Genomic DNA, 10,684 nt, shown 5'->3' on the forward strand with positions numbered 1-10,684 from the left:
GACACTCAAAAAGTAGTCTTAATGGTTACCTAAGCAGGTCTTTTGGCTGATTTAGTAATCACGCCAGTCAGCGCTATTAACGTAGTTGACCATTAATCATTTTCTTGTAGAAATTTGTCGCACTGGTTTTCTAAATCTCCGTCTGGAAGCCTACCAGCTAGAAAATATTTCAAAGTTCGTTATGGCTTCGTAATTGTTGAAAGTTGATTGCAAAATATTCTCGAAAATCGACGTGAATAAGGCCGAATCAACGGTACCCGTCATTCGTTTGCAGGCAGAAAGCGGCAAAAATGGCTGCTGCTAATCTGATGACTCCGTGACTACATTAAATTTATTATATGACTAAAGCTTGTATCGAAAGTTCAAAGAAGAATTTGACTGATGGTTTGCTGATCGTGGATTGCTATCCAAACTTGTTTAATGACTCAGATCTCGAGGAACTTGCTTAGGAAAGCCATTACGACCACTTTTTGGGTGCTCCCTCCCACTCTCTTTTCTCCGAACAGTAGTAATCTACAATGCGTACGTCTATGCCGGTGGGGGCAGCTTCTGCTGCTTATTTGAATTATATCAGCTGGATTGTGGCTGTAGGGGGACAACGGTCTTGCCCGCGGTGATTCGTGAAGAGATCCGAACGCTGTCAGTCGTCTGATATGCTACGTTTAGATTCGAACATAGCTGTGTGTATGCGTTGTCATAAAGTAGAACTTTCGCAGTTGTTTTAATAAAAAAATATTGTTTGCAAATGGTTTTATATTATGTGTTTATTGTTTCTTCTTGGTTCATGAAATACTGGTAATAATTGTTTTGTGAGAGTTGAGTGATAACATTTATTGTCTAGTGAAAACGACATAAAGCGCGGACCAGCTGCGTAAGCGGCGGCGGTCGAAGCGGCGCGGTAGAGGTAACGGTTAGAATCGAGGTGGGACCATCGCGAAGAACAACGAAGAATGTGGCCAGCAAAGGTCCCAGCCAGATCCTAATCGCTACGCTTGCCGCACCGCTTCGATAGCAATCGCTTACATAACTGCTGCGAGCTTCATGTCGTTTCGACCCTATTGTACTTCGGAGAACACACATATGTGCTCAGGTGAAAACCACCCGAGGTTTAGCGCACTTGCTTCCATCGAAGTGGCGCGGTGGAAGTGGCAGCCGCGATTGAGGTAGATCCCTCGCTAGCTCGACCGAAATGCTACACTCTTTGCTGTCCGAATGCTTCTGACGATTATTCAACCTCCCATCAGCTGGCTAGACCGCACCGCTTCGCTGCTTACGCAATTGTAAAAGGCTTCAGATCGTTTTGAACTGATTATGTGAAGGCGGAATTCCCCGAAAATGATATTTTTGAAGAACATTCCGCGGAAATGATGCTCTTGAAGGACATCCTTCAACACAATTGTCAGTTTTCAGCCGATGCGAATCTGTAAGTGAACTAAAGAGCTTATGAACTTGCAACCAGATGCAAACGAGCAAAATGTGAATCATAATGAAAGTGCTCTCGATCGACTTCCTGGCTTATCACTGGACGATGTTGATGACGAGGTAATTAACGATACTTTTTATACCTGTTCTTTGAAGTATTGTTCGAGCGTTTCGCCCCTGCGCAGCATTCGGCGTTTCTCCCCGTTAGTCTAAGATCAGTATTGACCCGAGTTTGTTTAAAGGCTTCCAACGCTAGCATTTATTGTATTGCCACCAAGATATTTCATTGCCACACAGAGAAGGACATAAGAAAATGTAGTAGTGTCGAAACGACATTGAACATGTACGCAGTTGCGTACGCGGCTTCTCTCGAGGCTACACTCGTGATTTATGCCGTTTTGACCTGACTATAGGAAAGGACATGATCAAGCCCCCAACGATAAAAGAACACATATTATATAGGTGAAAGCAGGCTTATCATAAACTTATATGAGAATTCACTTCAGCTCCACCTGAAGCACTGTGATTCATCCCAGCAGCGACGGAGTTTAGGTTTTAGGTCTAGATTCAGCCTCAAATGTCTTTGCACCTATGGTCTGTAGTCTGGTATCAGGTTTTAGGCTGTAGTAGCTCTAACCTATGCTTAGAAACTTTGGCCATAGAACGTAGTAACTTTGGCTAACGCTTAGGCTGAAGCTGCCAGGGTTTAGGTCCCATCACCTGAGCTTGGTTTAAGGCTACCTCCGGAAGTCTTTTATTAGACTCTCGGCACATACTCATGATAATGAAGTTGTTTTATGATATTATAGTGCTATCAAATGAGCTTGCACGAGCATCCTCCTTCAAATACACATTGAATAAATGACATTTTCTGTTTGTCTTCTATTTTAAAAGTGGAATTTATAGCGTTTGGGTGATTTGGCATCCCTAGACGGAAGGAAAGTTAAGTGGGCGCTTATGTTTGCTCAAGACAAGGAATTCTATCTATATCTTAAGGGTTAGTTTGGTCTCATTACCTTGTTAATTTATATTAGAAAGTTCTAAGATTGAGAAGGTAGTTGTTTCATACTAATTCTTATGTTTAGACATCGATGTTGTTCGCGACCCATCAAATGAGCTTGCACGAGAGTTGTTTTCTCTTAGGAAAGTTGGTGAGCTCTCAACCTTTGAGTTTTTGGATCTTCCGCCTGAGGTTCAACTGCACATACTGAATAAGGTGAAGATTTGGAACATAAAAAAACACTTAGCATATAGGTTAGCACTTCCTCAAAGACCAATGAAATTAATTTCCAGCTTTCTATTTTCCTTTTGCACTTTCTTTTGGATGTTTTCTTTATTCAATGGGTTTTTTTTTCTTTTCTCTGCGGGTGTCAATGGTATGCCACACACCGACAAGAAGTCTTCTCAACAACTATTCTGCAATAAACAAAATTAGCAGGACACTTCTACCTGCTAATTTTGTTTATTGCAGAATAGTTGTTGAGAAATATGTATCTAATCTACTGTTTTTTTTTTTCGGGACCATCTTCATTTATTATTTTTTTGCGTTTTCCTTTTGACAATCGTGTCAAAAGCAATCATTACGACAAATTCTTGACTATAATATTAAAGTAGAGAAGAACATGTGTAAAACGCATTTCACATCCATCATCAGTGCTCGACACAGCATAGAGATTCTGCGAAGGCGTAAATGCCACTGAAGAGAAAGGCTTCAACGGGCTCTTCTTTTTCAAGCATTGTTGTTATTTTTCATTAAGAAGCATATTTTAGCTATCCATGCCCGATTTGAGTGCGTGTCGTCTTGTTTGCCGTTGGATGAACGAGCTTATCGTTAAAAATTGGCATAGCCTGCCGCCTCGCAGAATAGGATGTGTCGACTTTATCCCGGTGAGTTTTAAGTTCTGAACCTTGGCTTTGATATGTCCTATAGTCTTTTGTCTTTTGCTGCTACTATCAGATTACTTTTGTTTATGTAAATTTTGAAGACATGCCCTATTTCAGAACTGTACTGAAGTATGGGGTTTGTATTTCGATTACAATCGAAAACTGGCCAGTTTTGCGAACGTCATAATTTCCAGACTTGTTCTCTATTATGTGTGTGGTAACGTTTTTGGGTATGAGTGTAATCTCGTTTTTGTTTACTTCACAAGTATTTTATTAAAAGGAACTGTTTGCAGTTGTTTGAATGCAATAAGTTTGGCATTTTTTTAAGGGCGAAATAACATCTTCTCTTATTCTATCGCTAGCAGAAGTACTGGTCCAAGCGAAGATAATCGTGAAAAGAGTCATTATTCATAACTGTAGCTGCTCATGTGAAGCTGAGGATTTGGTCGCTTTCGTGAAAAAAGCACATGTAGAGGTTCTGGCTATCGATGTGTGCGATATGGAAAATTTTGGAAAATCCATATTGCTACATGAAGCAATTCAGAAAGTGAGTTATGAAAGTTCGGCGTTCTGCCTGTCTGTAAAGGCTTCGTCCAGGGTCCTCTAGACATATTTCTTCGTTTATCGTAACGATTTTCTTTAAACGGTTGTTGTTAGGTCTAAAAAGAGTAGTAGTACGAAAGAATTTATTCCAAGGATAACCGCTATTTCTTCCTAATTCCGAAATCAGAAAAAAAGAAAAAGAAAATGGAGTTAGATGTGGAGAGGAATGGTAATTCGAGAGATCTTTTGTTTAAACACGCACGATTTATTGAAGATAGTTTTCAGCTCAGATGCGTATGCTTTTTTTCTAATGGTGACGATGTTATGAGCGGAATCATAATGGATCCACTCTACTATGATCAGCCGTTGGATCTTCACGGTCTATGTAGGCTGCTAGCGGTATGTTTTTCAAGGTTGTGCTATACAGAAATGTTTCATTTAGCATGATTTTGGTGGTCTGTTGGTTTGTTTGTTTTGTTCTATTGATCTTGCGTAGTAAAGTGATCGTAGTTAAATATTCGTATATAGGACTGGGGAAACGGAACGATGGAGATTTTGCACTTCCATATGTATTCTGATGCTGAATGGGCAGCTGATGCTGAATCTATTCTACAGGAACTTGAACATGTGTGCTCTCGTAGAGGTGATGTGATTCGAAACTTGGATAATCAGACACTTCGTTTAGAGGTGAAAAATGGACGTGTAACTTTTAGTGTGGTTGAAGCATAAGTGTGAAGTATATGTATGAACTGTATTAGTCTTCTATTGCATTTATAATTTTTAATTTATAACTTTTGCTTCTACCTATTTGAATGTGTTCAAATTATTCTCGCGCGTATTGTGGCGTATTGCTTCAATTATCGGGCATTTCGGGTGTTCTTCTTTGCACTTTCGTTCAATGCACTTCTGGATCGATCAGTTGTTTTAGTCGTGGTTTCTTGTTGCGCATACGGTTCTATCAAAATGTAACCATACTCAAGTAAATGTACTATTGTGTGTTCTTTTCTATCACAAATTATTGTGTATTCCACGAGAATGTAAAACTAATCACGAGAGAAAAGTCACTTGTACATCACATCCGTTTTATATCAGATGCATATTTACTTATGTTTATAAACTTGATTCTGAATTAGTGTATGTTTGTTGTAACCGAGAATTCTTTTCGAATGTTGCGGTGTTCGTGCACTGTGCATAAAGTACAACACTTTGGAGTTACTACTCTTACAACTTATTCCTGAGTTCTCTGCTCTCAAAAATAACAAACTGTGATTTTGTAAATCTTTTTTTTTGTAACAATCGTCATCTCAAAGAAGATTCCAACAAATAGCAATCTTCGAGAATCTCCTGGTTTTCTCGAGATGCTTCAGTTGGGCGTGGCGAAATCTTTGCTGGCACCACCCATCGCTGCAGCTTGCGACGGTCCCAACTCGGTCCCAACTGCTGCTCCTACCGCGCCGTTTCGAGCACGTACGCAAATGCACCGCAACTACACTCGTAATTCACGTCGTTTTCATCCGACTATACATACGCTCCATAAATCCGCTGCTCTCCATAAAGGGTCCATAGATTTGTGAAGACCTCTGCATGTGATGTATAATTTACATACGAGATGTGTTTTTTGAAGGTCGAGTTCATGTGCGTTTTGTTTTGCATCACAGCGTTAGTGGATTTTCCATGCCCGCCATCACATGATGTGAGTTAAAGAAGAAATGTTAAATATTTTGCGACTATTATGATAAGCCCGAAAACTCGTGGTTTTCTTGTCCTGTGCTTAGGAAGTAGTCCACATCCAAGTATTGTGCTAATATATTGTGATATCGAAGTGTTTTTAAACGAAGTTATGAATGGAGAATGTTAGTAGCTTGCCCTTGGGTTATAGTGACTTCGCTTGTACTGCAAAAATAAACGAGTAAGATCTTGGAGGCACTCTACGAGCAAAACAAACAGGATAACCAATCTGACTAGGACTTTGTAGTCTTAATTATGGATAACATATGAAGAAAAAAGATTGAAAAAAGACTATAAAAAGCAAAAAGAAAAAAGTTCGAGGAATTTGTTGCGTAAGAGACGGGCAGCGTTGCGTCGCGTCACTCCGATACACTCTGATACGTTTTACAGCGACTGCATCGTTTTGGGACTACATGCGACCACATGCATCCCTTCGGGATTGAAAAACGATCCATATTACTGTAGAACAGCAAGTAAATTGCAACTCAAAAAATTTTTGGCGGTCCTGCCGAAAAAAGAAACTAGAGCACTTGAGTACTAGCTATTAGTTGACAGACACCTATACACCCTAATTAATTGCAAAGCGATTGGAATTCTTTGGGATTCATTAGTTTGAGGCTAAAGGAAAGCTTTTAGCTAAAAGAAATACTGACCCAGAACAAAACCACCGAGCAATGGTGTTGTCGGGTCAAAACGATGTGAATCGTTGAATGGACGAATTAATGATAAAAGAACTGTGATAGCTCTAACTCCGGAAGAGAAGAGATTTTGCGTCAATTGAATGATGTTTTGCGCCGTTTCGCCAGATTTCTCCTCACAAGTCTATGGAAAACTAGAGAGAGAGTTAGTTGAGCAATCATTATAACATGGACATAATGAAATAATAAAACTAACTCCATCATTAGAATTAAAAAACAGAGTTCAAAGGAAGAGAAACTATGAATATATATCTCGAGCGCACGTGGTCGCATAATCTTACCGTAGTTCAAATCGTTTTGATCCGACTTTGTTTCTGCATGAGCGATCTCAACGGTATGTCGTACTGTAAGTTTCATTGACGTATTGACTTTGTGGCAAATCTCTGGGTTTTCGAATAAATGAATATGAAATTATTTACTATTCTCATAACAAAGATGCGCACCTATGTACAACTATAGTCATGTTGTATTTAGTTAATCTTCCAGCAAAAAAATAACCTAATGATGTGGAAGAGGCACTGTTTCAGGATGCTTGCTGTGTCCTATTTACAGAAAGGCCACCGTAGTAGGGTTGGGGTAAGTTTCTGGCAGGTCAACTATTACTTGTAGATCATGACAAGCCCCTTTACAAGAAAGAAGGAAAGAGTCTCTAAAATCGTTCTCTCTCTTCACATTCAGTTCGACTTTAGAAAAGAAGCTCATTGAGAGGTGGGTGCCCAACACAATACTTTGTGTTCTGTGCATTTCAACCAAGTCATAATTAGTTTTTTATTTATTTGTTGCTGTTGTTTTTTGTCTGCAGAAGCGGAGACTAGAGTGTAGCCGTGTGCTGTTTTGCTTTGCAACATGTTTATTGTCAGACTTTACTGTCTAGCCTCCTCTCATCTTTCCACACTATTTACAATGCTACTAACAGCTCTCGTGTACTTTGTTCTCTTATTTCGGCGCATTCATTGACCTCATTGCCTCCCGATACTTTGGATCTTTATCGTAGTGTCTTCTAGTTTCAGTACACAATATGATACTTGTGTCCAGAATCGTTGTTAGTCATTCTACCTCCTTAGCTCCTTGAATTAGGGAAGAAAATGTTTGTTGCGTGAAGGAAGTGCAATGTACGCTCTACTTTCTCGTATTACTTATTAGAACAAATAAAGAAGATAGTTTGATATACAATAGATGATGTGCTGAATTTCAGTTATGTTTTAGAAGGTTTTACTGTGACTTTCCTGTACTTTTTCAAATTTTCTTAGATTCGGTTAGGTTCGACTATTCCAGTCTAGTGTTCTATACCCAAAAAAATTCCTTGAGTTCATTTTACTCCGGCTTTTTTGGGTCCTTTGCGTTGTCTAGATTGACACTTTTGTGCAACTCATACTGTGATATAGAAGAGCTAGGCTCGCAAAGTCAAATAATACTTTCCAGAACGTGATGGCCACACTCACAAGCAAAGTATGTTTTCTACGAAAATTTCGCTATCGATTCGTGTCGTCGTTGAGGTTTCAACACACGCAAAATGTGAAGTTCTTGGTTTTTCTCATCTTCTGTTTACATGTTTACATTTTCGAAGTCTTGAGCAAACTTCTGTTTTTTTTTGCAAATCAGGACGTGTGAAATTTTAGGAGGAAGCCTCTATGAGCTCTTCTATCGTTGATCCTTTGCTTCATCGTCAACGAGTTCAGTTCAACACAAGTGCTGGTGATAAGATTGATGTGGAAGCAGTTTTCCAAGTGAGAGTTTATTTACAAAGTCTTTGTAGCTGATTTGTTTTAACTAATTCAACCAATTACGTTTTACACGAGGAATTAGTGAGGTAACCACGATGCAGAAACTAAACGAAAAGGTAAAAATATTAGAAGAGACGGTTGTTTCGCAATTCTACATTAATTCGTCCTGAGGGTGCTGTCAAGTCGAGAGTTTTTCGTGTTGTGTATTCACAAATTATTATTAGTCTGTGACGGAGCGTGGTTTGAACAGTCTTCACATTTGAAAAAGTTATTGTGTCATTTGCCTACATTGGTTGGATAAAATATATTCCTGGAGAAACGAACCGGTAGTTGAGGCACGCATTATACAAACAGAGCATAACCCAAATAGATCGTTACTCCTGCGAAAAACGTTTGTGGACTGAAAGACGAGTAACCGGTAACAACTATCACACCTTTAACGACTTTTAACGAGATCAGGATGCTTTTTTTCTGTAAATCCTTCAAAATTTCACAGAAATGATTCTATGTAAGGTACTAATTGGGATAATCATCAAGTGTTCTTGTCAGAATTCTGTATTAGTAAGAATTGAAACAGAAGAACACAACAGTGAATAAAAGCGAGAAGCACTAGCTTGGCACTATTACATCAGTATACATTTTTGTTTTAGACTTCATATTATAATTTGTATGGCATGGCTTTTATATTGTGAAACAGCTTTTCGAAGCATATTGTATTGTGAAGCAGAAAGTAGTAGAGATTGTCAACATACATGCTTTTTAATCCATGTTAAAGGTGATAGGTTTTTAGGACTGCGTACACAGAAATTTCATTCAAACAGAACGCTTCAACGCCGCTAGAAAATAATTTCCGGTCATATCATTTCGTGGTAGTGATTTTCAGGACACGCTACCATCAGGATCTAAACTTGGTACTGTGCTAGCTATTCATGGTGCACCAGGATCACATAAGGATTTCAAATATGTGACACCTTTTCTGCAAGAAAAGGGGATACGATTTATTGGTGTTAACATGCCAGGGTTTGGCTTAACCCCAGGTCCGTGGAATGCTCTGTTCATTATTTTTTACCACTTTTTGCGCGTTTTCATTCCAAAAGAACTTGCTCTGCTTGCATTACAAAAGAGAAAGTAGTAGAGATTGTCAACATACATGCTTTTTAATGCATGTTAAAGGTGATACTCAATTGAAATGCGATAATGTTGAACGGAACAACTTCGTGCATGAGTTGATAGCTAGAATAAAAAATTTGGATCACCTTATTATAATGGGACACAGCAGAGGTTCAGAGAATGCAACATGTGTCGCCGCTAGAAACACGGTGAGTTCTCGATTGTTGCTTATTTTCATTTGTTCAATTCGATTAAACGTTGTCTTTTAGGACAAAATATGTGGCATAGTATTAGTGAATCCAACAGGTCTCCATCGTCACAGGGCGATGCGACCATCTTGGGCAGCCACCTTCGTAATATGGCTGTATTCGTTGGGACCATTTGCTAAGAAGATCATGCATCCATTTATGAAGTATTGTAAGTAGGATTTCTAATTTCCTGCCTTTTTAAAATGTGACGCTGCATTTCTATTTCTTCCGTAATTTTCAGTTTACAACAACATCCTGGGCCTTCGATTAGACACTGGAGAGAGAGCTATGATGTGCGTACGTACGATGTATAACTTGGAATATGAGAAAGCGTTGAAACCATGTATAAACACTATCAACGAGAAGGAGAATGTAAAGATTATTCAACTCTTTTGAAATATGAATAATAATTATTGATTTTGTGCTGATCTAGGTAAAAGTATTTATTGTCTACTCTGGAAAAGATCCCCTCATTGAGCCAAGCATCTCACAGGAGTTTGCGAACGCGTTTCACGATCAGAAGACAGTGGTGAGACTCCCTACTTTGTTACATTCGAGTCAAAACGTCTGAAACTCAGTCCAGTTTAAACGGCTGTGTGTGCGGAGCGTCGCGTTCGAGCCAGAGGTTGAGGATCGAGGTGGCACCATCGGTAGCTCCACTCGAACTGCAGCAATGAGTAGTGCTAACTACAATCCTCACTTGATCCAAACAACTAGGCTCCACCGCACCGTTTCGAGCACATCTACACCGAGTTTCATGTCGCGTTGGTCCGACTATATTTGCAGTTTTTCTTCTTTTGTGTATTTGCTGCAGTGAAGTTAGTTCCATTATTTTATTATGTTCACTTATGATGACACGTTATGATTGTTCACCTACATGTCTCACTTGCTTTCTGTAGGCGTGTGAGGAGAAATCTGACGACACAGAACAAGACGTTATCCAACAAACGCGAAATCTCTTCTTTTCCGGAGTTAGAACGGTAGAAATTTAATACTAATCAATATTATAACGGTTTTTTCCTATTAATTGTGATTTATATGTCTTCCATCTTTTTGAAACAACAGAAGACTCGAGCATACTGATAAGAATTGGGAACTAAAAGTAATTTTTGGGATGTTTCTGCACCCATTTGCTGAGTTTCTTTCGTGCTCACATCAGATTCATCGTCATGGATTCTTTAAGTATTGTCTTGAACATAATTACTTTTTCACCAGTACTATGCAATTTCAGGTGTCTGTATATTTCAAAAGGGACGGGCACTTTCTTCAAAAAGATCGCGCACGATTCATTGCAGAAGGTATAGAAGCAATGCTCCAGAAACGATAG

At 39.1% G+C, this 10,684-nt stretch overlaps 1 protein-coding gene across 3 annotated transcripts; it reads left to right on the top strand.

The window, feature by feature from the left end:
• Positions 1-1,443: 1,443 nt before the first annotated feature.
• RB195_003969 (uncharacterized protein) lies at positions 1,444-10,684 on the top strand (the record flags this gene model as incomplete). 3 transcript variants are annotated; one of them, XM_064201864.1, is made up of 21 exons in its annotated part: positions 1,444-1,542; positions 2,329-2,419; positions 2,508-2,638; positions 3,193-3,309; positions 3,424-3,516; positions 3,635-3,853; positions 4,135-4,248; positions 4,378-4,492; positions 4,563-4,585; positions 6,845-6,851; positions 6,908-6,983; positions 7,698-7,700; positions 7,772-7,790; positions 7,895-8,002; positions 8,883-9,036; positions 9,173-9,318; positions 9,379-9,526; positions 9,599-9,729; positions 9,791-9,886; positions 10,257-10,337; positions 10,589-10,684. In XM_064201864.1, 21 exons carry the CDS (start codon positions 1,444-1,446, stop codon positions 10,682-10,684), a joined length of 2,067 nt encoding a protein of 688 aa, XP_064057744.1. The 3 variants fall into 3 exon arrangements, with proteins under 3 accessions (XP_064057744.1, XP_064057745.1, XP_013306932.2); XM_013451478.2 differs by lacking the exons at positions 1,444-1,542; positions 2,329-2,419; positions 2,508-2,638; ... (6 more) ...; positions 6,845-6,851; positions 6,908-6,983 and adding an exon at positions 7,294-7,317 and having other exon boundaries at positions 7,698-7,790; XM_064201863.1 differs by lacking the exons at positions 6,845-6,851; positions 6,908-6,983; positions 7,698-7,700; ... (7 more) ...; positions 10,257-10,337; positions 10,589-10,684 and having other exon boundaries at positions 4,378-4,578.

This window comes from Necator americanus, chromosome IV (assembly GCF_031761385.1).
Source record: "Necator americanus strain Aroian chromosome IV, whole genome shotgun sequence".
Lineage (NCBI taxonomy): Eukaryota > Metazoa > Nematoda > Chromadorea > Rhabditida > Ancylostomatidae > Necator > Necator americanus.